Consider the following 26,465-nt stretch of genomic DNA (forward strand, 5'->3'; position numbering starts at 1 on the left):
TACTACTTTTCATGGCTAATAATTCGTTGCAAGCTTTTGTCAGGTAAGTAGTCTGGAAACAAAAAGTCTTTTTACTCAGATTCTATATATTTTTATGTGTGTACCAAATACTTTAAGTTATAGGTGTTATTAAAATCAATTTGAGAATCACATTTTTAAAATGTGCTAACACTGTTTTTTAAGTCAGAATGATATACCACACTCTAAAGGAACCATGCAATTCATAGAAGGATCATGTTCCTGCTCATGATACAAAACCCTGAGTCACAGCTTTCAGTATTTTAACTGAAAGATATCTCTACACTCTGCTGTTTTTTTCAGGAGTTGTTGATACTGGCGTTCTCTGTTTGATGAGAATTACTTTTTTTTTTTTTTTTAATCAGAAGCTTTTTTTTGTGTATGAAATAAAGTATTCCATGAGTAAGGTTGTTTACATTTACCTGTGGGATACTGAACATAATATTTTCCTCTTGGAGTGTTACTCAGCTATCCTGGGAAGTTGAAACATGCTCTTAGAAAAACAGGTACTTAATAGACAGGGGGAAAAGATATAGAAGGGTCATTTAGCGGACAGATATTTGATGTCTTGCCATGCTTAATTGCCTACTGGTCTTGTGTGGCAAAATAACAACCATGCAGACAATGTACAGGAACAACTATTGTCTGAGAAGCTGAAAATAGACCAGTTGATCATTTTGCCACTTGTAACTTTAGCATTAGAGTAGGTATTTTCAGCGACCTGCTTTTATAATGGCTTTTTCCTGTCCTAAAGTTCTGTGCTATTATTACATCTTGAGGTAAAGTGTAGATTGTAGAAAGGTAAAATGCAGAATATGGAGCTCTCTGTACTCCAAGAAAATCTTGAGAAACTGAAGCAATTTTTTCTTTCCTGATTTCCATTCTGGTCAGATTTTCATGGGCTCTGAGCCTGGTGTCATTGCTTCTGTCTGCTGTTTATTACTGTGGGATACGGTCATTTTTCCTAAGCGTATGCAGAGTATGCGTCTGCTTAGCTTTCTCTACTGGAAATATATATGTCTAATACTGCATTGAATTTTATGGTTCCATTGAAAAGGGATGATATAGAATATTTTCCGGAAACAATCTTTCAAGATTCAAATATTCCATGCTGGCCTGTCTGCAGGAATTTCCTTTTCATTGAAATGTTTCTCTATCCACCTGTCTCCACTTCTTCCGCTGAGAAGAAAGAGGGTGTTATTAAATAGAAGGACAACCTTTTCTGTTTGATTATTACAGCCAGGGTATCTTCTATGTTTCTTGAGCTTGGTAGTCAACACTAACTCTGCTTTTAAGGTTTTTTTTCTTGCAGCTTGAACAATGGAAGTCTGTATTATACCCAGGAGTTCAAAGACCTTTAGATTTTGATTTTCAAGAACAATAAACTAATTCAGAGGTTGGTCCATTGCTCATATGCTTCAAAACCTTAACCAGCAGAATGAAAACTGACTCTCCATAATGGCAGCCACAGGTAGATTTACTGCTCTCCTTGAGATGATAGATGTGAAGTCTCACGGTTACAGCAGGCTCTTTATTGCGGCTGCATTGAAATCCCGGTGTCTGCTGTGCCACAACCATTAGCATAAATCAGTCAGGTGCAGGAAGGGCAGGGAAACATGTGAAATTAGCAGGCACGTCCCACAGAGATGTTTTCTGCTCTGCCAGTTAACAACACGACATCTGCAGGGTAGGGACTGTCAGAGAGAGTGTGCTTGAAATGGCTTTTGGTTGCATGCAGGATTTACAGATATGAACTAAGAGAGAACTTTGCACTGATAATTGATTACCGTGGGTGCTTTCTGGTGAAAAAGTGCCTGTTTTGCTAGAACAACATTGAGCTGATATCCTGTTGCAGGCCTCAAACTTTCAATGCTCAAACCACTGCACATGCTATTATCAGTTCTGCATCTTGTGCCCATTAGCAAGAGGGTAGTGCTGAGCCTATGTGTGAAAATGAGATTTGCGGTTGCTGTTAGTATATGAGATTTTTCATATCTGGAAATCCCAGTTACACGCAAGTACCAGTAGTTCGAGGCCTTCACAGTTTGTCATAGGCATTAGGATTACCTTTCTTTTTCTTTTTAAAATTTGGCCTGACAAGCTCTGGACGTTTTCATATTGCTTTTTCATGTTTCATTCACACCTTGAAGACATCCTGAATGTTATGGGTGGTACAGAGTCAACTGACTGCTAATTTGTCATTTCTCAGCTTAAACGGACTTTGCCTTCTTCCAGATGTGTTTGCTAGGATCAGTGCTGATCTAGATTATCTGTCCTGGCAGCCTGAGAGCGCACACCAACTCTTAGCCCATGAACCTCAGCAGGAGCTGAATATCAGGGCTAATAACCCTGCAATATAATGCATTCAACCTGTTCTGTTTGATTGCCAATCAACTTATCCATTAACTTATCCTTGTCTTGTCAAATGGAGCATGATTTTTGCTGATAGCCTAATTACATTATTTGGACAAAATACTCTTATTTATAGCTGTCTGAGCACATAAGGATGGGGGAATATGGCAAATACTATTTAATTACTGTTAGAGTATGGGACTAGGATAGTTGCTACAACATCCTGTCTGATACTTACTTTTAGTAATATGCAAAATGAAGCATAATAATCCCTAATAAGAGTAAAAAACTTTTGGGGAAACTTCTACATCATGGTTTTGTTCAAAATGGCAAAATTAGTTTCAAATTTTTCAATGTAAAACTACAAAACTAGTGACACCAGAAAAAAAATAGTTAAAAAACTAATTCAATTGCTCTGTGTAATTTTATAAGTTGTTTTCACGTGGTTAAACTTTTCTTACTTTGCAGTCTATTACTATATTTTGAATTTTTTGTAATAAGAACATTTTTCAAATTAAAGAAGGCATTTCAAGCCTTTTGCCAGAAAAAATAGTTAAAATTCATTTTTACTTACTCTGGTTGAAGGAAAATAAAAGTTTTGATAAGCTTTCATTTTAATTTTTAGAAGCTGTTATTTTTTCCTTTCGAGAAACTGGAGTCAAATACTGCATTTTTATTTCAGCCAAAACTACAGTAAAAACAGTGACATATTTTTCTTGAGATATAATTGATTTAGAACTGCAGGATGTGGCTGTTTGGAAGGAAAAATAAGAAAGTGTTGCTATTTCACTAGTTAGAAAGAGTAAAGAAAAACCATTTTGTATGAAAGTCTCAGAGGGATGTCTGAAGCTAATGAAAATTTCTCAGGTTACAATATCTTTTTTTTTTTCTTTTTTTTAGACTGCAAACATCTCAAATCATTTACAAGAGATGTGGCAGGCAGGAATTGCTCAGCTTACAAGCACCCCTGAAAAGAAGGAAGGCATAAAAATACTCTTTAGGTTAGCCTAGAAAAGGTGAACTAAAATTCTTTCTTTTCCCCTTATGCCTAGGCGGTCTGGGAGAATGCTAACCACTGGTCCCTAGCAGCGTATTCTGATTTCTGATCACTTATATTAAAGAAAAATACTCAGTTCAGAGAGAGAACAAGGCTGCGTGAAAGTAAAGGATACCATACCCCATCTTAAAAAAAGGTAAGGAAATATTTTTCTGCTGATCCTTTAACTCTGTAAATTATATCTTCATTTAACTTTTCATTAAGTTGAAGGAAAAAGTGAAATTGTTGGCTACTAAAATATTTATTTTAACCTGCATGTTCTAACTTATAAACAGAAAAAAAAGAGCTTTTTCTTGTTAAAGGAAGAATGTAATGCATGTGTTCCTGTACTTGGAACTATTTTTTTGTGTAGCTTTTGTGTATATTCTGGAAAAAAAAAAAAAGAAAACAAGTACTGCACACAACAGCAAATATTTTCTTTCATTTCAATCACTGAAGTTATTTTTAGCCATGTAAAGATTTATGTAGTCTCTGGTCTACCAAGCAACTCTCATTTTGCCAAGACAGATATATAGTGTGCTTGCAGAATGCTGCCACTGGGAATTAGTGCTAAGTAATAGTCCACCATTTAGGCTTTTATCAGAACATATTTGCACTGTTTTCCTTTCTGCCAGGCTTTGGATTGATTGGTTATTTGTAAAATATTTACAACCTTACTTCCTTAGACGCTCCAGTTCTAAAAAGTATTAGAAGAAGCTGAAAACAGTTAAAACACACTGTGCTGTGCATGTTTCCTCTGAAAGTGGAACCACAGCAGCAGAGGAATTTTTCCATTCAGATTTTCTTTTTACTTTTTCTCTTTTTTTTTTTTTTTGGCCTGGGAAGAACGTTAGACTTGCAAATGGTAATAGGTAATAATTTCTTTCTAGAGCAGCCATTCTGGAATGTGGTCACAGGGCCAATGTGTTCATCAATGACTTCATCTGCAAACTCCTTACCCTACACTACATTTCTATAAAACTGAGTTCACTGTCTATCTCATATAGAAATGCTGTCTTTGCTTTTGCAAGAAATGGTATGGTTCTGTTATTCAATATTATTTATGTGGTTTAGAAAATCTGTCCTGTCTAACCAATATCACCCTGTAAATTAACAAAGGCTATTAGTTAACTAAAAATCCTGCCTATTTGTGACTGTCTTGCCAAAATGCATGTTGGACTGCTGTGTTACATGGCAAGAGAATGAATGGTAAGCAGATGTCATTGACAACTCTTCTGAAATAATCAGCTGGAATACGTTGGCTTAAGGAAAAAAGGTTCTGTTTTCTTGAGACAGTCATAGTCATGAGGACGTTTTCCACCATAAAAACCTGCTACACCTCAGCTGAAGGTAGACAGGTGTTCTTGAAATACCAATCTGTGTGATGTTGTCTTTTAATATATTATGGGTAGGATATGTTCTTATTTTTTCAAAGCAGGAAGATATGAAGTGTGCCACCACCAATGGAAAGTGCTCTATGAATGCAGCATGCTTCCTACCCGCTCTCCCTAACCTCATGTTTCCATGCCACTTGTGTGTAAGGATTACAGATTCTGAGCTATCTTCTGTTTCCTTTTAAGAGACTTCACTTTTGCATGCAATATGGCAGTTTTCAAATAGCACATCTTATACTTTTCCAAGTAAAATACAATACCCATTGGCTTAAAATACAAATATTCAAAGAGCAGTCTATGAGAGTGGTCAGTTACAATATCATCTCCAGATCGGCTAATACAGATTTCGTAACTAAAGTATGCAAGACATACATTTCCATATAGAATTTGCATATAATTTTTCTTCTAAAAGAATCAAAGCTAGTTTTTTTTCTGACAGTATGCCCAGTGTTCTTTCATAACCCACCCCCATATCCTGTTGTTAGAATATTCAGCTTTTTACTGCAGAAAATAGGACTAAAATTTTAATAGGAAACAATTTGTACTATGAGAAGAGAATTTGCTTTATCCATAAAATTGTCTTTGTTATAAATCATTTGTAAATATGATGTTGGTCAATTTTTGAACAAGTTTACTGAAGTCTAATATTTTATTTTTTCTAATACAAAGAGTTTTTTCTAGCTCATTCTGCAATTTCACATTTTCTAGGTTAAAATGTTTACAGCTTCAGACTCATATTTATTGATGACCCTGTCCTGCTTCTCCAGAGCCTTTAGTTTTCCTTTAAGGCACACTTTTTTTTCATTCTTCATAAAAAGTGGAAGAAAGGAAAACCTTTGTTCTTTTATGTTCTGTTAAAGTTTCTGATTTCATTTGTATCATTCAAAGCTGTTGTTTTGCCTTTATTCCATTCATTTCTTGTTCTCCTTCTTTTGCCTCTCTTGGTCTTTATGTTTACCTGATTCAGATTTCTTTCTTCCAACAACTGATGATTATGGATACATTTGCTTGTGGTTTTGCTGTCACTTTCTTGGAAGTACAAACAACAAGGATTTTATTAAATGAGTCACTGTGCAATAACTAGCTATGAAAATAATCAATTTCCTTTTTTTAATGAAGACAAGGTCCTGCCAAGAAGACAGAGACCTTGGTTTCATCAACATTATGTTGTAGCATTTGTTCTTGATTAATTTTCTAGATTTCTAGACTCTTTTTTTTGTGTGTTACATTTGCAAGGAATTTTAGTGATAATTAGAATAAGCCTCAACATGAAAAGTCCCTTGATCTGTGAGCCCTTTCCATATTATTAATGTGAATGAATTGGTTATCTTCTCAAATTTAACATAACAAAACCAGACAGGAAGTCTTTCTCTGTAAACAGATTCTGATTTCATGCTCTTCTGCAACTCAGCCTTAGCTTGCTTTCATGGAGAACAATGTAATGTCCTCATTCTAGCCCAGTGCAGGAGTGACCCCACGCACCAGAGAAAGCTGCTGATTTAATCCATGGTTTGTTCACCTGGTGCCTCTGGCCGTGCAGGGCTGGGACCTGGGGTGGTGAGCTGTAGAGCTCAGCTGGGTAGCTCCATGCCTGCACCATGTGGAAAACTCCTCTAAAAAACTCATCTATGCTTACTATAGCCCCGTCTGCCCACTGTGTGGCCCTCCCCAACGTGTGTCCTACTTAGAAAGAACCAACTACTTTGTCTCCTCCATGACTGAAGAAGACCAACCAAGAACATGACCTGAGAGTTGCAGCAATCTGAAATTATGTTCACAGTTCCATGGAAAGCATTTTCTGATATGCAATTCACTAATTAGTTCACAAAACCACACTGTCTGGAGAACCACACAGAACTTTGCAGCAGGAGCTGAAAACTTGTGTGGTTAAATCGGTCTGCTGATCATCGTAGGGCAATAATTACAGTAAAAATTCTAAAGATTTTGATGATCTGAAAACTATGCTGTAAATACTGAATACTTGTTTCATATATCATTTGGAGAATCTCCTGGTTGTGTGTATTTCTCTCTGTGGCCAACATACAGGGAATTGGAAGCTACCAGCTTCTGAGTCTAGGTATTTAGGGCTTCTCTTTCTGAGAGTTGAGATCCGTGCCTAATATTTACCAGGTTGGCAACCTGTAAGCTTTTGGAAGTTAAGAGGGTTGGGGTTTTTTTTTTAATTATTACTGTGAGGGAAGTGGGAGGGCAGTAGATAGATCTGTTATAATATGGAAGCTACCCCTGACAGCTTTGGGATCTCCAAGAGAGCTGGAGAGAGTGAAGTGAATGGCACAAGCTCCTGTACAGAAATTTCCTCTGAAAGGTAATACTGTCATGGTGCAGAATAGACTTATTCTTGACCACCTTGCTTTGAAATAATGGTAAGACAAAAATAAATAACACAACAAATGAACAAAACAAGCTGCCATGTCACAATTTTCATGTTCCTTAAGCCTCTCTATATTTAACTTTGCTAGTTAACTTACATCTGCTCTGTTCCCCCAGGAAGCTACCCAGTATACAAAAACTTGTCTGGATAGTTTTGCAAGAATAGTTTTTTTCTGCTTTTAGTTCCCTTGGATAAGCTGGATGGTACATCTATGTTAAAATCAGAGCAGTATTTATGTTCAGTCTCTAGATACCTATATGGTTTTGAGTCTTTGTACTTAATATAGAGTAAGAGTTTTAGAAAAATGCATATAACAGCTTCTAAGACAGAGCTAATTTTTGTGAAATGATTTTAGTGCAGTACTATTGCTTGGTTCTAATTAAATGTTTCTTTATTTTAACTACCAGGATGTAATTGGAATTGAAGTTTTTGTTCCTACTTAGGTTCAATAGGTCCAAGCAAGATTTCCATGCTCTCTGGAGGTATTTTGGAGGAGCTTATATCCCAAAATTGTGCCCAAACTGAAGCTTGACTTGTTTTTGAGTTTTATCAATGTGTTCAAAATTTCTTATGTCAAGTCAATTTTTTCACAAGGCCAGGAGCCATATCTGCAAAATTGAGATCAGTTTCTGTTTGGATTTTTATTTTTGTGGTCCTGCTGGTGACAGGAGTGTATGCAATTAGTCCAGGTTTAGTTAATCTGTAAGTTACATTCTTTTGATTTCTTCTGTGTTGAATTCTGAGAGAGTATCAGTGAAGAGTACTGTAGGCAAAATTATCTGAGGGCAAAAGGTGATTTATGCTTCCTCTAGAACTGGGCCAATGAAAGGATTTCCTATAGTTATCTTTTGTAATGCTGCCCCTACATTAGAGTTTTAAAGTTCAAATCTGGATCTTAAGAGTACTCAGGAATTCAGGTTTGTAGGTTTGGGACAGGCAAAAAATGAAATAAATCCTGATTTGACTTTGCTAAAGTGGCGTTTGTGATGTCCTGCCTTAAGTGTCCAGTAGCGGCTAAATAGTCTTAGAAGCCCTAATTCAGGAAAAAAGAGTCACTTGCTTAATTTTAATAAGATTTAGTACTTCCTTGAGCTGGAAGATCACTATAGCCCTGGGCTTTAGTGGCTGATTGGGATGGAGAGAGGTAAAGCTCTTCAGGAAATTCTAAAAGGAAAAGACACCCATGTAGATATCAGATCTAATTATGATACGGCATGTTAAATTCAGTACTGGCAATGGACTGACTATCTGCTCTGTATTCAAAGATTTAAAATTCCCTGTGGCCTTTCTCCCCTCCATCTGAATGAATCTGAGCTGAAATGCAGCTCAGAGACTTACACAGCTTCTAAAAAGCTGCCTGTGTGTACTTTGCTATTCTCACTTCATGTCTCACTGCACTCTCTGAACTTCTTGGAGATCGCTGATGACCTGAACAGGCGGCAGGCAGAGGTGTCTTCAAGCCAAGGTCCTTCTTCAGCTCCGTCATCTTTATCATTAAGTGGAAAGGGGAGGTGAATTCTTCTGTCATGTTGGCTAATGTTTTCCACTGCAGGGTCCTGCTGAGGTTGCTAATTTTTGTTGATATAACTCAGGGTAAAACAACGTCATATAGTCTTGTTTTGTATCTTACTCTTTTTCCATATTACACATGTTATTGTCCAAAACCAAGACTTCTTCCCCCAGAAAGAATGGTTCTGGAGATTAAGAAAAGTCTGAAATTATTTAACCCATAGGCAGGTTTCACTAAAAAAAACACCTCCTCAAGGCCTTTTAAGCTGTTATTTTAATCTGCCTGTATGTTTCACAGAAGAACAAATGCTGTACCTGTTAATGGCTATCTTGTTAGATCTGCAAGATATAATGTGCCATTATAATACTTTTTTACTGCTTATGTCACATAGAAGTATCTTTTATAGAGCCCATCAATGTAGTTTTTTTACTCCTTGGTGAAACAAAGTATGGAAAACAGGAAACGAAAGAAATTTGAAGAAAATTATTTTCTGTAAAAAGGGGTTTTTTTACTTCTACAGCTTTCAGATAGCAAATACAGTGATTTATACTATAATACTGCTTGTTATGCTGTTTAATATAGTGTTCATGTATAGCTCTGTTTATTGTGTTAAATAGAAATACTGCAAATATTTAAAATATTTATTATATAAATATATAACATTATTAGTTGTATACATTAATAATCGGAGGAAGGAATACAGACAGGAAGATGGAAAACGTTCTGCACAATGGCACTTTCTTATCACAGGGCTCTGCAGTCCATTGGAGGTGTGACTTAGTGGTGCTGCTGCATTTTGTTATGAAGCACAGCTATAATTTTCACATATTCAAAATTTCTTAATGTAACAATTCTTGTACCCTCACAATACTGCTACTGCATAGTTCCAAAGAAGCCTAAAATGTAACACATTTTAGTGCAAGAACAGTGATTTAAAAATAAGGGAATCTTAAACTTGTGTTTGATTTCAAAATCTCAGTGGTTATATAAATGTGTTGTGCTGTACTTCTTGTTTCAGTAACATTTCAAAAACAACAACAACAACAACAAAAAAAACACCACAAAACCAAAAAACCCCACCCAAAAACATGGCTGCCGCTGAAAGGGACACTAACCAAAATATTCAGTCTGAGGTACTGGGTATTGATGATGCAGGTACTGTAAAAATAAACTGGTTTTTTTGGTTGTAAATTAAAGAGACAGAACATATTTTCATTTTATTTACAAGAGGAAGCCTCTTCCTTCCTCACAAATTGCTGCAAAGAAACTGCTTATGCCTGTGTCTGAAAACTGTAGAGTTGACCAGGCCGGTCTTGCAGTTCCTTCTTACCAGAGACAGGTCTCCCAATGTCTGTCTTACATGGTCTAGAGCATATTTGATCACCTGGGCTAGCAAATTCCAAGTATTTGTATAAGTAGTCTATGTTACAGTTTTTTTACAGCAGGATTTGATGTAGTGTTTTTTCCTTTGCTTTCCTTTCTTCTTTTCTTTTTCCTACTATTTCAAGCTGTAGCGATATCCAGCTTAATTCTAGTATTCCGTGAATAAAAGAGTCCTTGAAAGAGTCCTAGAAACTGGGTCTAAGAAGCAACACTCTATTCAGTTGATTTTGTCTTTTGTCTTTTAAATGTAGGACTGTTCATTTCATTATATTTCTGAGTAACTTGTCAAGGTGAATGGTCTTGCATGTCACATCTGTGTGCAGTTGTTCAACATACTTACCGAGAAACTGCTGGTACTGAATCTAAACTTTCTCTGGCAACATTTTGTCCTAGAAAACACTTAGAGCCTCCTAAACAACCCTACTCCTTTCATTTTTCCATAGTCTTTTAGCAAAAATCAACAAAGTTTGGTATTGAAAGATACGATTGTTTTTAAGGATTCAAAATATAATCATTTCTGTTCCCAAACTTATGGGATTTCCTCTGTTAAACTATAAAAAAGAAAGCTGCCATAAGGAAATCTCCAGTGATGGAAAGGAATTACGGAAAACTAGATCATAAAGAAAACAATTCTTTCAGGATCCAGTTCAGGAAGTTGCTTGAGGATAAATTAAACTGAAATCCTCAGTTGGGGTTTCAGTGTCTTAGCTGCATACATCATTGGTGAAAACAATACTGTCTGTATATTTTACTTCTGCTGAAGTGTTATTAAATAGGCTGAAGACATCTTACTTTCTCTGGCTTTAAAGGCTTTGTAATCTATATCAGCTAGGTAAACGTTAGGTGAGCAAGATCATCCAAGATCATTACACCAAGAGTGTTTATCATATTAGTACAACAGAACGGCCCCAGGCTATTGACCTTTTTAATGAGTGCTTGAATCTGTTGGTGGCAGCAGGGTATATAAATAGTAGAAAAATTTGGGGGGGCAGAAAAACTTTGTATAAAAATAGATGGTTGAGCTAATTATGGAATGGGCATGGGTATCTATTTTTAGATACTTTTCCCCTTCAGGCATAATTTCTCCTTATGGTTTTAAGAAGCTTGGAAGAACTGTGCAATGATAGCTCTTAGGAGTTAAAATAGTGCTGAAAGTTACCCCCAGAAAAGTCATCATATAAGCTCATCAACTGCTAGTTTTCTGCTAATTTCATGACTTTGACTTCAGAAATCCCCAAATCCATGAGGCGGTGATTTTAATCTTTATTTAGGATTCTCATGTAGCTAATCTTGTTCAAATCCCCTCTGCCTCCTTATTTTCCTCCCCTTTCTTTTCGTTCTGTCAGCTCTTCATTCTCGTCAGTTTGCCTTAAAGACCTAGGGTGGATGAGTCAGTGATGCCAATCTGTATCTGCTTAGATACTGACTCCCTTTTAGGGATAGCAATATCATGCTTTAGCTCAGTAGGCAGTCATGCTTTTTGAACAATTTTGCCATCTCAAACTTTCTTTTATTAGATATTGACTGCTGCACTCTTCTCTCCATTTCAGAAAAGCATGGTCTCTGGGGTCTTTTTAAAATCAAATAAAACAAACCCAGCTCTTGACTGCACAGATATTACCAGTCCAATGAAGATTCAGCCTGGTTTAATCTTGTGCTGATCCCTCGCTTTCCTTTCTTGTCCGCTCATTGGTTGTTCATTCATCTTTGGTCACTTGAACAGCTACCTCCTTGCCTTCCTGCCTCCCACCAGTCCTTTCCTCCTCTGCACTCCCAGGACGTTCCTAACACCGGTACTGACAGACCATGCGGCACTGACAGTTTGGTGGGAAGCTAATACCATATCTCTCTCTCCCTTGCTAAATAAAGAGACTGCAGGTACCTGGAACAAGAAAGACTGAAAAGCCAAAATACCTGCTGAGAAGGAGGTCTTTCATGCTTTCACCACAGCAGCACCTGAGTGCTCAGGCAGGCACAAGATGCTTCTGAAGCACCATAAATGCCACATTTGCTCCGTGCTCTGGAGCTGCAACCACACGCTCAGATTAGGTGTCTGTCACTTGGAAGGGGTGGGGAGGGAGTGAGTATTTTTCTTCCTCCTTATTTCTTTCTTCATCTGTAAAGCCAGGAGAAAGCTGGAAGGGTAATACATGATGGTATTGTTCTATGTTCATGTTTTCTAATTGGCCAAAATATTGAGAAAATGCTTCTGTCTCTTTAAAATGGTGTGGCATTTTGTGCTGTGACTACTACAGAATGTGAAGTTATTTGAGTGAACAGAATAACTTCATTTGTGTTGAGGTGTGAGGTGACCTCATTATTTCTAAATCTGTTCCTGTTTTGTAGCACTCCTTATTCAGCTCTACTCTTTCAGCTGCTCGAGTGTTTTTATTTCTGCTCTGGTTGTGTAACAGAATTTTTTTGAAATGTCAAAATCACAGCAGCATAAGTTGGTTAGTTGAGCCAACCGGGTAGAAATTTAGCTGCTCATATATAAGACAATAATGGAGCAGGATTAAACAATGTTTATGGCTTAATAAGATAAGAAGCGATGCTTGCCAGGTTTTACTTTGGTGCAAAGATGTTGATTAATGTAGGAGATGCTTCTTTCCAACCGAGAATTCTGGTAAAGACATTAAAAAAAAAAAAATCATTGTTTTGTTTTTGCTTGCACGAAGTCAGGGCTTCAGAGGGGTGCTGAAAACTCCAATAAACTGGCGTTCCCTTTTTGCCTGCAGAAGAGCACATCATGGGGAGCGCTGGTAGGCACTCTGCTATCAGCGCTCGCTCTAGGGCAGAGGTGCACATCCCTGGGGACACCCTGCTCCCTTCGACCCTTTGTGTTTTTGCTGCCACTAAAGACCTTGCCGTTGGGACTGTTTATCTGGAAATGGGGCAGCTGTCCACTCAAAGAAACTGAAGAATTATTTCTCAAAGTTCACTCCGTGAGCACGAGGCAGCCTTGCCAGTCGTTTCCAAATAGAGTTTGTCTGAAGAAGTAGATTAGAAGGGGATGACTGCATATGCCATTGCAAATGCCATAGGTTGTTAAATTTCTTATGCTAATTCAAGAGTTTTTCCATTTGGACCTCCAGTGTTCCAGGGACAAATAACAGTCAAGAGTCCAACTACGTTACATGAAAGCTCTCTTTATTAACTCGGGGTAGTTCCCATGAGATGTGTTTTATCTAAATAATGTATCCCATCTTTTGCATCAGTAATCACCCTTCAGAAACTCCCTGGCTTCCAGTGAAGTGGTTTTTGCCTGGTTCATTATCTGTCACACTTTTTTTTAAGTTGGTTTCTCTTACTAGCTTTAATTTTCTCCACTGACTGCATGTAGCTTGAAGCACTTGAGTGAGGTGGTAATCTGTGGGGTTTTAACTAGCAGGTAAGTAATCTGACCAGGTGTGTTTCCCACGTCTCGTGCTCATGCCAAATCTATGGTAGCATTAATAACTTCCAGTATCTACAAGTATGTATCATAAGGTTTTACCAATCTCACTGCCTCAATTTCCTGTCACATCCAAAATAGGTCAAGATGAAATATGAAGTCAGCTAAGCTGGTGAGAGGAGGCAGACGTTTCAGGTTGGCATCAATGGATGGCATTGCTGCCAATTCAGTGATGTGAATTCTTTAATTATTCTCTGCAGAACAAAATGTAAAAACAAAACACCCTATGTGCCTAAATTTTTGTTGGATTTGGCATGAATTGGAGTTGTTGGGGGAATAACTAGGACCTTTTAAATGTCTACTGCATTACACTCTTCAACTATTAAAACTTCTTTTCATGTAAGTGAATTGAAAAAATCTTTTTCTCTTTAAACTTCAACCACACAGAGTTTAATTTTGCCACTTCATCTTTTAATCCTCTTTCATTTAATGTTTTGATGTGTAAGAAAAGCTTGTGTTTCAATTTTCATCCCTGCTTAAACAGAGAAAGGCTGTGGCACTGGTGGCAGGCAGTTCGGGTGTGACTGAGATAACGCTGATGTTAGGAACTTATAGGGAGAGTGGTTTCTACCTCTTCATTGTAGGCTTGTCCACCACTTGTCTTCATGCCTGTTGTCTGAGTGATGCTGCTCCTCAGCTGCTGTTACAAAAAGTCCTTTGATAACCTTGTGTGATGACTAAACACTGCCAATCATCCTCAGCTAGGAGATTGTTTCATGGTCATTCATGCATCTCCAGCTTTGATGCTAGATTACATAGTACCTCTAAGAACTACCTCTTGGCACCTATGCTTTTCAATACTGTAAAGTTCATCTGTTGATCTCCAAGTTGGAGCTCAGTCATGGCGTTTGAAATTATACAACTGCAAAGGACCGGAATAGCTGCAGAATGCACCCAGGGCGGTGACCACAGCTGTGATCCACAAGGTGTGTGTTCGGGTAGCCGTGCAGCCTTCCTGATGGTCCTGAGCCCTGTTGTAAACTCTTATGGTCTGAATTAATCCTGGCTTGCTAGCTCTAGTGTGGTGCTGAGGGAAGAAGGCTTGAGGGGGCTGGGTGAAGTGATTTATTTGCTGCAGGGAACCTTGGTCTGTCAGCTGCTGGAGGGGAGGAAGCAGCCCTTTTAGACAGGTCAAAAAGCCATGCATTTTGACAGACCAGAACAGTTTCATCTTTCTAGTAACTTTTTTTTTTTTAGCACTTCTTAATTAAAAATGAAATTGGGTGAAAGTCATTCTCTTGGCTCCTGAGAATGTTTCATTAATGAAATAAAATGTGTCCCTAAAGAAAGAAGTCGCTATAGTCATTGTTACAAATAAGTCTTGATATATCTACCAAAAAAAAATCACTGCGAGTTACCTCAGAGGAGAGGAGGACAAGAAGATATTACTCTCAACTTTTTAATTTTATCTTCTCTCATCCTCAGTTTGATCCCATTTGCCTGTGTTCTGGGGAAATGATTCTGTGTGTCGGTATTGCCAGTGCTTAGCAAAATGTGGCCTCTAAGCAGCTTGGGATTCTTAAATATTTCTAAAAAAAAAAAAAAAAAAGTGTATTTAATTGACTTTACAGAGGGAGATTTAATAAATCAGATATTATTGAATGTAGTATGTACAATAGATTAATTAAAATTTTCCCCTGTTAAAGGCTTTTATCTTACTGACTTCAAAAGTTTCTGTGATTGATATGCAAGTGCTAAGGACCTCTGAACCAGAAGATAACCATAAACTTCTTTAGTTTCACAATAAGAAAGCACAATCTTTCTCTAGATCCTGAGTTTTATGAGAAGCACTTTTTAGTCTAAACACATTTGGGATGTGAAACTCCTTGTTGCTGGTCTTCGGGTAAAACTAATAAGACATAATTTTAAACAAACACCATGAAAGAATTGAAATGAGAGCATTAAACCAGGAATTTCTTGTAGAGTATTTTACTGCGCTAAGCTACTTGATTCCCAGGAGATTTGAAAATGAGGCCACCATTTGCATGCCAAACTACAGATCTGGGACCCTACCTTTACCACGTAGATTGTCCCTTAAGTCCTGGTTGCAAAGATCTGTTTGCAGAAGGCTGGCACCTCTACGAAAGGAGCTACTGGAGCTTCATGAAGTTTTATCCAGAGCACAGAGGAGTACTGTAGTAGGCTTTGGCTCAGTCTGTGTTGACTGAGAACTGCATAATGAAGTCTTTTTTTAGGTTTTATATTAAAAATATTATAGCTTTCTAAGAGCGATTTGCATCATTGTTGCTTCTTTTATGTTGATAATACAGACTGCTTAATGCTTGTCTACATTTTATGGTACTATAGGATGCTTCAGAAAATACTAGTGTCTGGCACTATTTTTCTTGGAAAATGCAACCTCCAGATTTCATGGTAGTTACTGACATTAAGCTGTTCTTATAAAGTTAAAAACATGGATGATAAAATAATAGTTTTTTAAACTTTTTAAAAACTGCTGCTGTTATTTATAGCACTTGTACAGAATTGCCTAGTTTTCCAGGTATACCTTATTGCCCTTGTGGAAAAGGTAAGCTATTTTTGGCTTTGTAGCTTGGGACGACTGAGCAAAAAGCAGTTGTATAAACTAATGTACCAAATGAATATCACATGAAAGATCAGTCTGGAGGTCTTAGCTATCAATCTGAAATCACCTTGGCTCTTGCTAGTTAAAACCTCCTTTAGCGTTTTCTACAGGGAGAGTGCTAAATAAGAATAGAGTGCTGAAATACGTGCTCAGCTTGATTTGTAAGGCTGTTCCTACAAGCTTGCTATCATGTTACAGTATGTCCTTCAGAGTTCTCTTAAAAACACACACAAAAAAAGCCAAACAAACCCTTCTTTTTGGTGATTTAATGGCTTTTGTTTCTTCCTCAGAGAAGATCAAGTCTGGAGTTTCTCTGACTTCGTCTGAAATTGTAGGCATGATCAATTTGTTTAAGAAACCTTGTAAGTACTTGACTGATTGTGTAGATTATGGAGCACATGATGTCCTGTCGTTCAAAAGCTCACTGTTAAGTTTTTGTGGCTTAGCCTGGAGTACTTTCAGCGGGGAGCTGGCTGAGGGGGGGAATGTGTTGTGCTTATTGTTTTTAAGCAGTCGCTGCTGCTAATGTATGTGCTGCTTTTGTCCATTTTTATGGCAGTCATAATGAACAGCGTATGTGTGGAGTCAGATCCAAACCGAAGAGGTTATTCTGGTTTATGTTTTTGCAGATAATTCCCTGTGGCATCATTGGGAGCTATCTGCACCACTGTGGGAAACTTGACTCCCCCAGTTTGTGTTATGTCAGATGTTGTGCTTTACCGTACCTTTTTAGATGGTCCTTTTAACTGATGAAAGTTTAGAATGTATGTATTGAAATTTTGAAGTAAATAGGAAAGCATGTCCTCATTTAGGATCATCTAGATTATTTTTCAAAGTTGTCAACAAGTTCACTATTTTTAAAGCTTACTACTGTAGTTCTAATTTCAATAGGTTTTCCTATGTTAGTTGCCAAATATTATATTTCAGTTGTACTGATAGTTACTTATATTATTTCATTTTTATTTCTTGTGCTGGATTTGCAGAGATTATTTGACAAATTCAGAATTTATTTGAGTTAAATTATGTGAATGGACTGAAGCAGTATTGAGTTTGTACCTATGTGTAAATACCAAGCATGCTATCAAGCAGTGGTGCTGGGTTAATGTGGTGTCTTTTTGTTCACCTCTTTGTTGGTGGGGTTTGGGGGTTTTGAAGGGGTGGGGGAGGATGGTTTGGCTGAAATGTTTATAATGAACAGGATTTGCTTTCAACGTGAGGCGATGGTTAACATCTTAACATGACAAAAGCTTTAGTCTGTTTTCAGATTTCCTGATTATTTGTCTATTCCAGTTCAGAAGTAAATAGTATCTCTGTTTCCATTGGATGATATGATGATCCACGGGAGCATGCACTACTGAAAAGGTATTAAGAGTGGAAAAGGCTCTTGCCTGATTCACTAACTGCCCTTCAGAACAAGGCGTGAAGTCTCCCTGTCACTGACGGTCAGGTCAAATGCTGTTCCAGGGAAAGGAGAGAGGAAGGAATGTAGAAAACTTTACTTCTCAACAAGTTATTTAATCAGCTCTAATTATGGATTTAAAGGATGGAAGAAGCTAGAAGACTTTGCATGCACTATTGAGGAATTCACGTAGGAAGAAGAGATACAAGTGTTTGAAATACCTGGCTAGCTCTCTGTTGTCATCTGTTAATAATTCACACAGCCCTTTCATTCTTTCATTTGTATTTTGTTGAGAAAAAGAGAGTAGGCTTGAAATATAAAGAAGCTCTTAACTTCCTTTGTGAAGGAGTGGGAGTACAGCATGTCCATTCAGTACAAAGAAAAGAATTTACTTCTGTGAAGTTTTCAGACTTTTTTAGTTGTCTTCTTGTAGGCAACTTCACCAGTAGCATTGTGGGAAGGAAACTCTGCTTCTCATGTGGCTTTTACACTTGTGTTAACTATTATTAGTTAAGTCATAACTGAGCTGCAAATTCCAGACCCAGACTTTCCCAGAATTTGGTGCCTGTTTTTGTAGAAAGCCATTTGCTATACAATTACCAACAAATAAAATGGTGCATCACTGTCTTGTCTTATACTGGGTTTTGTGGTTGATCACTGTATAGTGCTACTGTAAAGACTTAAAAATCCCTGGCAGCCAGCCGTGGGGGATGAGTCTGATCTAATGTCATGTGAGTCTTCTCTGAAAGTTGCTGTTCTAGGAAACCTGTGTCCATGGCCGCTGCCTCCATTAATAGAAAAAGGATTGGAAAAAATCTATTTGGTTTCTCTGAGGTTACCTCTGTTTTATGGATAGGATTAAAAGTAGAAAGGTAGAGAATATCTGCAGTTTGCCAGCCTTCTAACTGAGGTGAGTGATGACAATTTTGCATGCCTCAGAGAACTTGTTCACAGAACATGCTTCTGCGCTAGGGCTTTATTTTGCCTTTGTTTTCAGTCCCTTTTCCATCCTAGTATGTTCAATGGTTTCTGAAGTCTCTCACCCACTGCAAACTTTCACTCCCAAAATGGGTAAAGACCAAATTTTGAAATTATTATGCTGTTAAAATCTTGTTGGTAATAGCTTACTTGGGATATGTGTTTGTTTCCGATTCCTTAAGAAGCATACAGTTTACATAAGAGATAACTATTACATACTTATCTTTCTTCTGTGTAAGTATTAGCAGAATTCTAAAAAAATGGTAATGTGAACACAGGTGATGTATACATTCACAAGTACCCTAGATAGGATAGCAATGTTTTTTATACATGGAAAATGAAGTTTTAATAGCTCAGCTACTAATTGGCTAACCCTGTCATTTGTAGCAAAGGCATTCATTATCTTTGTTTATAAGATTTATTCTTAGTCCTCGTTCAGAAAAGTTGGAATGCATGGTCTGACTGCCAGTCATCATGGGTCAGGACTGAGTTTCAAATTATTCCTCTGCTGCTTGAGCAGACTGGCAGTGATTGGAAATGCAACACTTGCCTAGGTGGAGTTCTTGTCTGCACCAACATTGCCGTGCCTGCATTAATTTTTCCTAATTACAAAACAACTTACACTTAATGAGCTGCAATTAATCAGTACCTTTTGCTTTGCTACACATATAAAATTATACTTTCAGTAAAATGCTCCATGAACTAATTAGAGATCTTGGCCCAGTGTAGTTGGGAGACTTCTGTTCTCTAGGTTACTGGTTTCTTATTAAACGGTGAGATTAAAATCTTGTCTCCTCAGTCCAGTGATGCAATCTCTTCATGTTCTTCTCCTCCCATGGCAGACTACATTTAATTCTTATTTTGGAATGCTGTTTCCCTAAATGACTTGTCCTCTTTAGCCTACAGAGCACTTGTCCCATTTTGCAAATAGCCTAAAGTGGGGATGACCAGCTGCTCTGCAGCTATGTTTGCCCCAGCTGACTACTCAGGTGCTGGAGGGTTATAAGAGGCTGACTCTGCAGAGGGTGCTTGGGGTATCCTGAAGAACAGGTACAAACAAATCTTACCAGTCTGATTGCATGGTCCAGGAGGGCAGGGCAGAAAAGCACAGAAGCACAGTTATTCACAGCCAGGTCAGGTCCTCAAAGCTTACTAGCTCTGGCACAGAGCCAGTTCCAGCAGGAGAGAGCCGAGGCTGCCTTTGTGGCTGTGCCCTTGCCCATCAGCAGCTTGAGGGGCTTACAGCTGCCTTGCTTTTACCCACTGTGGATCTTGGAAGAAAAACTAAGCTGTTTTCAGGAAAAAAAAAATAAACAAACAAGGGAAACAAGTCCCTTTCCCCCTTTGATTTGGACTTGTCCTGCAAGAGGCCAAGTAATGCTGGTGATGACTCTGCATAGATTACCCAGGACCAAGGTGTCTGGAGCTGCTGCTTGGGTTCCCGTCATGCCATGAATAAGCACCGTGTTTCCACCATAGCTGGAAAGGGTGACAGTCTTTGGGAGAGCTTCTTTCACTGGAGGTTCTGAGGACTTTTCTACATGCAGTTTTTGTGGCAGACTGTATAAGTAAACAAATATTTGATGTTACAAGGGGGTGACACAGATTGCTGCTTTCTTGTCCTTCTCTGAGAGGTAAGGTCTTGCATGAGTGTTCACAGCTCTCCTTTCTGCCCTCTTCCTCAGACCTGGTTAAATTTCAGATCCTTTGGTTAGAGGCTTTTGGCCTCCTTTACAGTGATGTGCAGTGCATGTGGCGTCTATGCAGGAACGTGCTGCAGCACACGTGGCGTCCATGCAGGAACGTGCAGCTCTAAGTGCTGCCAGGCTGAGACACTCGCCAGCCAGCGAGTCTGGCAGATAGGTATCAGTTGCATGGATGTATACATCATCAAGGCACCTCAAAGAGGAACAGTTACAGGTAGATAACCTGCTTCAGCTTCCCTTCAGTGTCCCTTTCCACTTCACTCTGAATGTTTTATTTAAATGAAATTGACGAAAAAACTTCCCTGTGCTTTTGGAAGAACTTAGTGAAAGTATTATTGTTACAAATTAGTGAAATCTCATTGCTCTTTTATTTCTGTTTTTTGGTTAAGTGGTTATCCAGATACTATCTGTGTTGTCTTTCCATTCCTGGAGCTTTAGGATAAAATGTGGGCCATGCCCTCTTAGGAGTCTGTTTACCAAAATCAAAGGTTGGACTAGATGATCCCTGAGGTCCCTTTCAACCTAAGATTCTGTGATTCTGTGAAATATATGTATTTGAACACCTTTTAGTCACATATTTGATTGTGATTTCTGAACTGGTACCTTCAAAGTAAGTAGCAGCTGGCCTGCTATTACTTAGTATTAATATATCATGCCAGCTCCATGTATTCTTCCAAGTTTTTTTTTTTTCCAGATTCATCAGTGATCTGCAATAGGTAAGTGATAAATTTCATGTACAGAAACTTAAGCGTCTATGTTCATCTTTATATAGCATTTGTTGGAATGTTAATAAAATGGTGAATTCTTAGGTGGTACAGCAGATTATTTGTCATTAGCTAATTTTTAGTTTACAGTCTGAAGTACTTAAACCTGCCTGTGCCAGTCAGTCAGCCAGAGAGCAGATATACATAGTATTAACTGTGATGAAACAAAGCAGATAGAATTGCATTTGCTCAGAATAATATTTGCTGCAAACAAATTGTGACCAATCCATATCCTGGCATATATGTCATGCCTCCAGCATCACGTTTATAAAAGCTGATAAATCACTACCAGACTGAGAACCAGAAGATTTGGAGGGAGATCATACTTCTTCTGAGGCACAACCACATCTCTGTCTCCTCTTTCGTTCTGAGGCAGTGCAGTTGTGCATTTTATGGTTTGGCTCTATATAATTTACAGCAGAAAAGCAGGAAAAGGAGGAACTGGTGTTTCTCTTGCAATTGAGACATACTCTCTGATGAAAAATCCAGGACAAAATGTTGCTCTGCATTGGCATTACAGTGTGTTGCTGCCCTGTAACTGGTGACTGGCATTTTTCTTTCTTCCACATAATATGCAAGACTTAGTCTTAAAAAGTGAAGAAGAGGGGACGAAGGGGTGGGAGAAGCCTGAGCTTAACTTGTACATTGTGCAAAGTTACCTTCATATAACTGACATGCTGTCATTTCGTATACCTAAATTAAATGATTCTTTCCTCTGACTGTCCTGGGTGGGTGTTACTGTGCATATGGCTTTTGGGCTTTAGCTCTGCTGTTTAAAGAAGTGTCAGGATTAGCACAGCCATTTAGCACATCAGGATTTTTCAAAAAATGCAATAGAAAACCTGGTATGGGGATCTGGGTATCTGACAGGGGGCCAGCACAGAGCGCTGGAACAACTATTCTCTTCGCATAGGACTTTTGCCTATAAATGATAAGTTTCCCCTTCTGTATGCCATGATTAAAAAGACTGCATACAACACCAAGCAACAGCTACTGTTGTTTCCGTACTCGCACTTGACAAATCTTTCAGAAACAATTGTGTGAGGAAGGCTTCAAGAAGTTCAACCTGGATTGGCTTTGAGATGCTTTGCAGTATCTCAGCTTCAAAATTGTCAAGGAGAGATATGTGTGCATCTCTTGAGGCTGGCTGGGCACATAGTGGAAGCTGATTTTTTTTATTATAAACTTTTATTTCAGCTTGTTTATTATTTTTGTACTGGTAAAATTCTTTCAAACTTATATGTGCTGCTGTAACCCTGGGTGGTGCTATACAGAGATGGAAAAATACTGTTTCACATACTGAATGCTTGTAGTCTAGATAAATTAAGAATGAGGCAAATAAAAAATGTTAAAACTAGAGGAGTACCTGCCTCTTTCCATTGTCCCACCCCTTTCCCACGTTTACTCTCTGGGATTTCTTTCACAGTGATTGCTTTTGAGCCTTGAGTTTTACAAGAGAGCAGAGGTATGAGGTGAAAGAGTGTTTTATGCAGGGTGTCAGGAAGCCTGTAGTGTCAGAGAAACAGGGAAGGGAGCTACTACGGTTTGGTCAGCATGGTCTTCCTCTGAATCTTATTTTGAATTTCCTTTAACTGGACAGGCAGGGTACCCATTCCTGTACCACAGTGCTTGCAGGGATCCAAAATGTGCTTCAGCACCTGTAAACAAGTGTTCAGAGCTGCTGAAATGGAGTCCTGTTTCCATCCATGCTTGACAGTCAGCTCCTGGCATTAATCAGTACCGGGAGCAGAATTTTTGTTTCTTGCTCCTGTCGCTATACTGGAGCAGCTGGAGGGTACCCGATCTGCCAAAAGGCACCCTGTACAAGTGACATTTTCTGGAATGATGCTGCATCAGGAGTTGTTGCACTTGGCTGGTCCCCTGGGCTTCTACGGCTGTTGTAGACCCTCAGAGTATGAGTCACAAACTGCGCTCCCCATGTCCTTCCAAGGCCTATAAAATGGCTACTTGAATATTTTTCATTCTAGGGTCCATGTTGATGTCATATACCAGAATCTACAATGTGTTAATTTCCCTTGGCAGTAGTTACATTTAACTATCCTCACCAGCAAAGGAAATCTCATGCTTTGCCTGGCCATCTGAGTCCCCTCCATTCTGTTTCATTCTGGGACATAGTAAATGGTAAATAAATTCTAGTGTGGGCAGGCAATGTTGGAGAGAAAGGGCCATCTCCCTTCTCAGTGTAGTTTAATCATGTCCGTCTTGTGTGGCTGAATTTGATGTATTGTACCAGCTTAGTGGTGATAATGCTTTGTAATCTCAGCACAGTGAGACAGAGTGTGATTAGCGTGATCAGTCACATCCTGGCCTGGCAAACCCTTGCCTGGAACTGAACCAGCATGAAAACAGAAAATAGTTTTTTCCTCTTTGTTTCCACTGCCTAAAGGAAAAAGACGTTTTAAAAGGAAACGTCTGGTTTTCCTAGTTCAGGGGTAGAAAGACTTGTTCATTTGTGCAAAAGCCTTTTATATTTGAATTATTTTAGATATTTAAAAAATGTTTAGATTTGTAAATGCTTGAATATCATCTCTTTATGGCTGTTTCTCTTCTCCTCTTTAAATATGCCTTTTCATGAGTAATTAATTTTCTTCTATGATCATAAAATAGAATGGATGGGGCAGATTTCACTTAGCATCACACTAATAGCTTGGCTTTTTCCATTTTGATGGTACCGATCTTACAAAGAACATTTTCTTGATGTTTAGGTTTGTAGCATTCATACACATATCTTACTTGGCTGACATTTAAAATATACTGCTACTAATTATTAGTGGTTTTATATTAATAAATATACTCAGTGTCAGCCAAACAAATTCAATGACAAAATACATCTATTTCAGTATTTTATGAAGTGAATATTGTTAGTTTTGTAAAGATCAGAAGAAAAATACTCAAAAGATTTTCTTTTCTTAGATATTTATAGGGAAGTCTAAGCTGGAAATTTTCATCAGATTTCTCTGAGATTACCGGTCAAAAAGTGTTTCTAGTGATGTTTTGTTTTTCTGTTTTAATTCTGGAAAATTCTGGATTGCTTCAATCCTTCAGTTGCCTCCAAATAGCAAGCACTCTACTGAAAATAACGAGTTGTATTGTGTTTGGTGTGTGTTCTGAGTTTTTCTTTCTTAATAAACAGAACCAGGGAAATAGCTTCTTATTCTGTATATTTTATTACATTGATGACAAGATGAGAAATTGGGTCAACTTAAAGCTCCTTTCCAAAGCAGATCTAGTGTTTAAGAAAGTTGCCAGAGCTTCAACCCTTACACTCAGTCTCTTCCTGTAATAAAAATCTTATGCATATCTTGCGTCACTATCTGGCCTGGGTGGTGAAGGCAACCGAGGCTGAGGGTTCATCTGCATCCAGCGTGGATGTGTAAAAGCAGCTACAAGTTCCCTGTCCTGTCTTTGACTCTGCTCTGTGAAAAAGTTGTTCGAAATTTGCCTGTGTGACTCAGCCTGTTGCCTGCTTACATAGGGACAGGTGATGAATATCGAGCTACTAGTTAAGGTTTCTAAAATGCTTTGAAGTTTGACATACAATACTAGTATAATTAGTCATTGATACTAATGATCAGTTTTGTGTTTTTGTCTCGGTGGTCTGTTTAACCGCTCAAAATCTTGCTACTGAAACTGCTGGTATAACAGCGTTGGTTAAGTGCCAGCTGAGCTGGAGCTTTTCTCTTCGTAGCATTCAAGTCAATACTGGGACACCAATTTCATCCTTAATCTGATGGTAGTCTACGTTACAAAAATCAGCAATTTCAGAAAAAGGTGGAAGTGGCTGTCTATCCTTGGCATTCAGAAAGGAGGTCCACTGTGGACTGGAAAAGCAGTGTGTCAGCAGGAGAGGTAAAAGTGCAGTATGGTACTGTTCTCTGTGCAGTGCAGAGGTGAGGCTGTGATGCTGAAGGTGTGGAGGAACAGGAGGCGCTGTAAGCTGTACATGAGCAGGGGAAAAAGCCTCCTTGACTTGCAGTGAAGATCTACCCAGGTCTGGGATATTTCAGTATTACAAGGCTCCTCAGCTGAGCCTCTTGCTTGTGTGCCCAGGAGGTGAATCTTGTCCCTGAACAAAAGAATAGAGAATGTCTCAGTTTACTGTCTGCCGTTCCTGAAGAGGGGAATAAACTGGGCTTCTGTTCAATGTACATAGCGAAAGCTGTTCAGACAGTGGAAAAACCAGATGTTGGGTAAGCAGGCAATCTCACAGACTCAGGCCAGCTGTCCTGAGTCTTAATCTGGCCACAATTAATGTCAATTTGTGCAAAGAGAATTTATTTATCAGAAGGAGTAAGTGACCCTGGAGAAGTGGTTGGGAAACGAGAGTGTGCAGCAGAAAAGTGGAGGAGGAGCAGTGAGGAGGTGAAGGTGTCCTCCCGCCCTGGCTCTGCAGAGCTCCAGCAGAAGTGGCTCCTTGCAGGAGCATGGCGTTTCCAGGTTTAGAAGGGAACACAGAGCAGGTTCTTCACCCCCCATGCTCCTGACTGTTGTTATTTCCCACTATATTTTGGTGATATGTCAGTCTGGGGAATGAGTGCCACAACTCCTTCTGACCACCTTGCCCAACAGAATAAGGTGGTTGAGGTATGGCTTTCTTCAGGGAAACAAAAACAAAACCAAAAACCTTAACAAAACAAAAAACCTCCCAATTCCCTACTTCTTTCACTGTGGTTTTCACCATGCAAGCATTCACATCAGTCTTTGCCTTTTTTACCAAAATTGGCTGGAGGATCTCTGAATGCCATGGTTCATGAACCTCTGCCCTTAATAAATAGTTGATTTTCATTACTTTGCTAGTCAGCTGTAAACCGCAACAGCATGATTTTAGTTCTGTGAAATCAGAGATGGTCACAAGTGTGTTTGTTCTTTTAGACATATTGAGCCTGAGTTTAGATTTAACTTGGCTTCAATGTCACTCAAATATGGGGTTTTTTTTTGACTTACTGCAAAATTTAGAGATGGTCTGAGATTCCAATCTCCTAAATTTGGGAAAGGGAGATGGATTTACTGCCTCCCATTCAGCTTTACCTTTATAAAATTTAAAGAGGAAATTACTAAAACAATGTTTCCACTGCAGTGGTTGGTAATTTGCTTGGAATAATACCTTTTTTACTCTTGGCTGTTCTATATCACTTTATAATTCTCAGAACTTTGGAAGACGACACACACGCGAAAAATAATTGCTCCCCCTACACATCCCAGTTACAGTTACATGTAGAACTATGCCTAAACATTTTAAAATATATTTTTACTTCATAGAGCATACATGGTAATTTTCCTTGTGATCCATGGAGCTGCTCTAACTCAAAAGCTATATTGATAGTTTCCAAAAAAAAAAAATCCCTACAGTCAGACATCCCTTATGACTGGGGACTATGTAAGTTCATAAAAACTTGACTCTCTTAATTTCACCTGACCTATTTAAAATATTTTAGCAGTTCATCTGAATTGTAAGGATAAAATTCATATGTATG

General features: G+C 38.4%; 1 protein-coding gene across 3 annotated transcripts in view; it reads left to right on the forward strand.

Moving 5' to 3' along the window:
* CRACD (capping protein inhibiting regulator of actin dynamics) overlaps positions 1-26,465 on the forward strand; it is a 147,417-nt gene that overhangs the window by 65,383 nt on the left and 55,569 nt on the right. For all 3 annotated transcript variants that reach the window (XM_064449479.1, XM_064449478.1, XM_064449480.1), the window contains exons 2-3: positions 3,423-3,563; positions 16,414-16,485. In XM_064449479.1, the coding sequence (XP_064305549.1) occupies positions 16,461-16,485 (25 nt within the window). In that variant the 5' untranslated portion in view covers positions 3,423-3,563; positions 16,414-16,460. The remainder of the gene's footprint in view (positions 1-3,422; positions 3,564-16,413; positions 16,486-26,465) is intronic.

This window comes from Phalacrocorax carbo, chromosome 4 (genome assembly GCF_963921805.1).
Source record: "Phalacrocorax carbo chromosome 4, bPhaCar2.1, whole genome shotgun sequence".
Taxonomy (NCBI): Eukaryota; Metazoa; Chordata; class Aves; order Suliformes; family Phalacrocoracidae; genus Phalacrocorax; species Phalacrocorax carbo.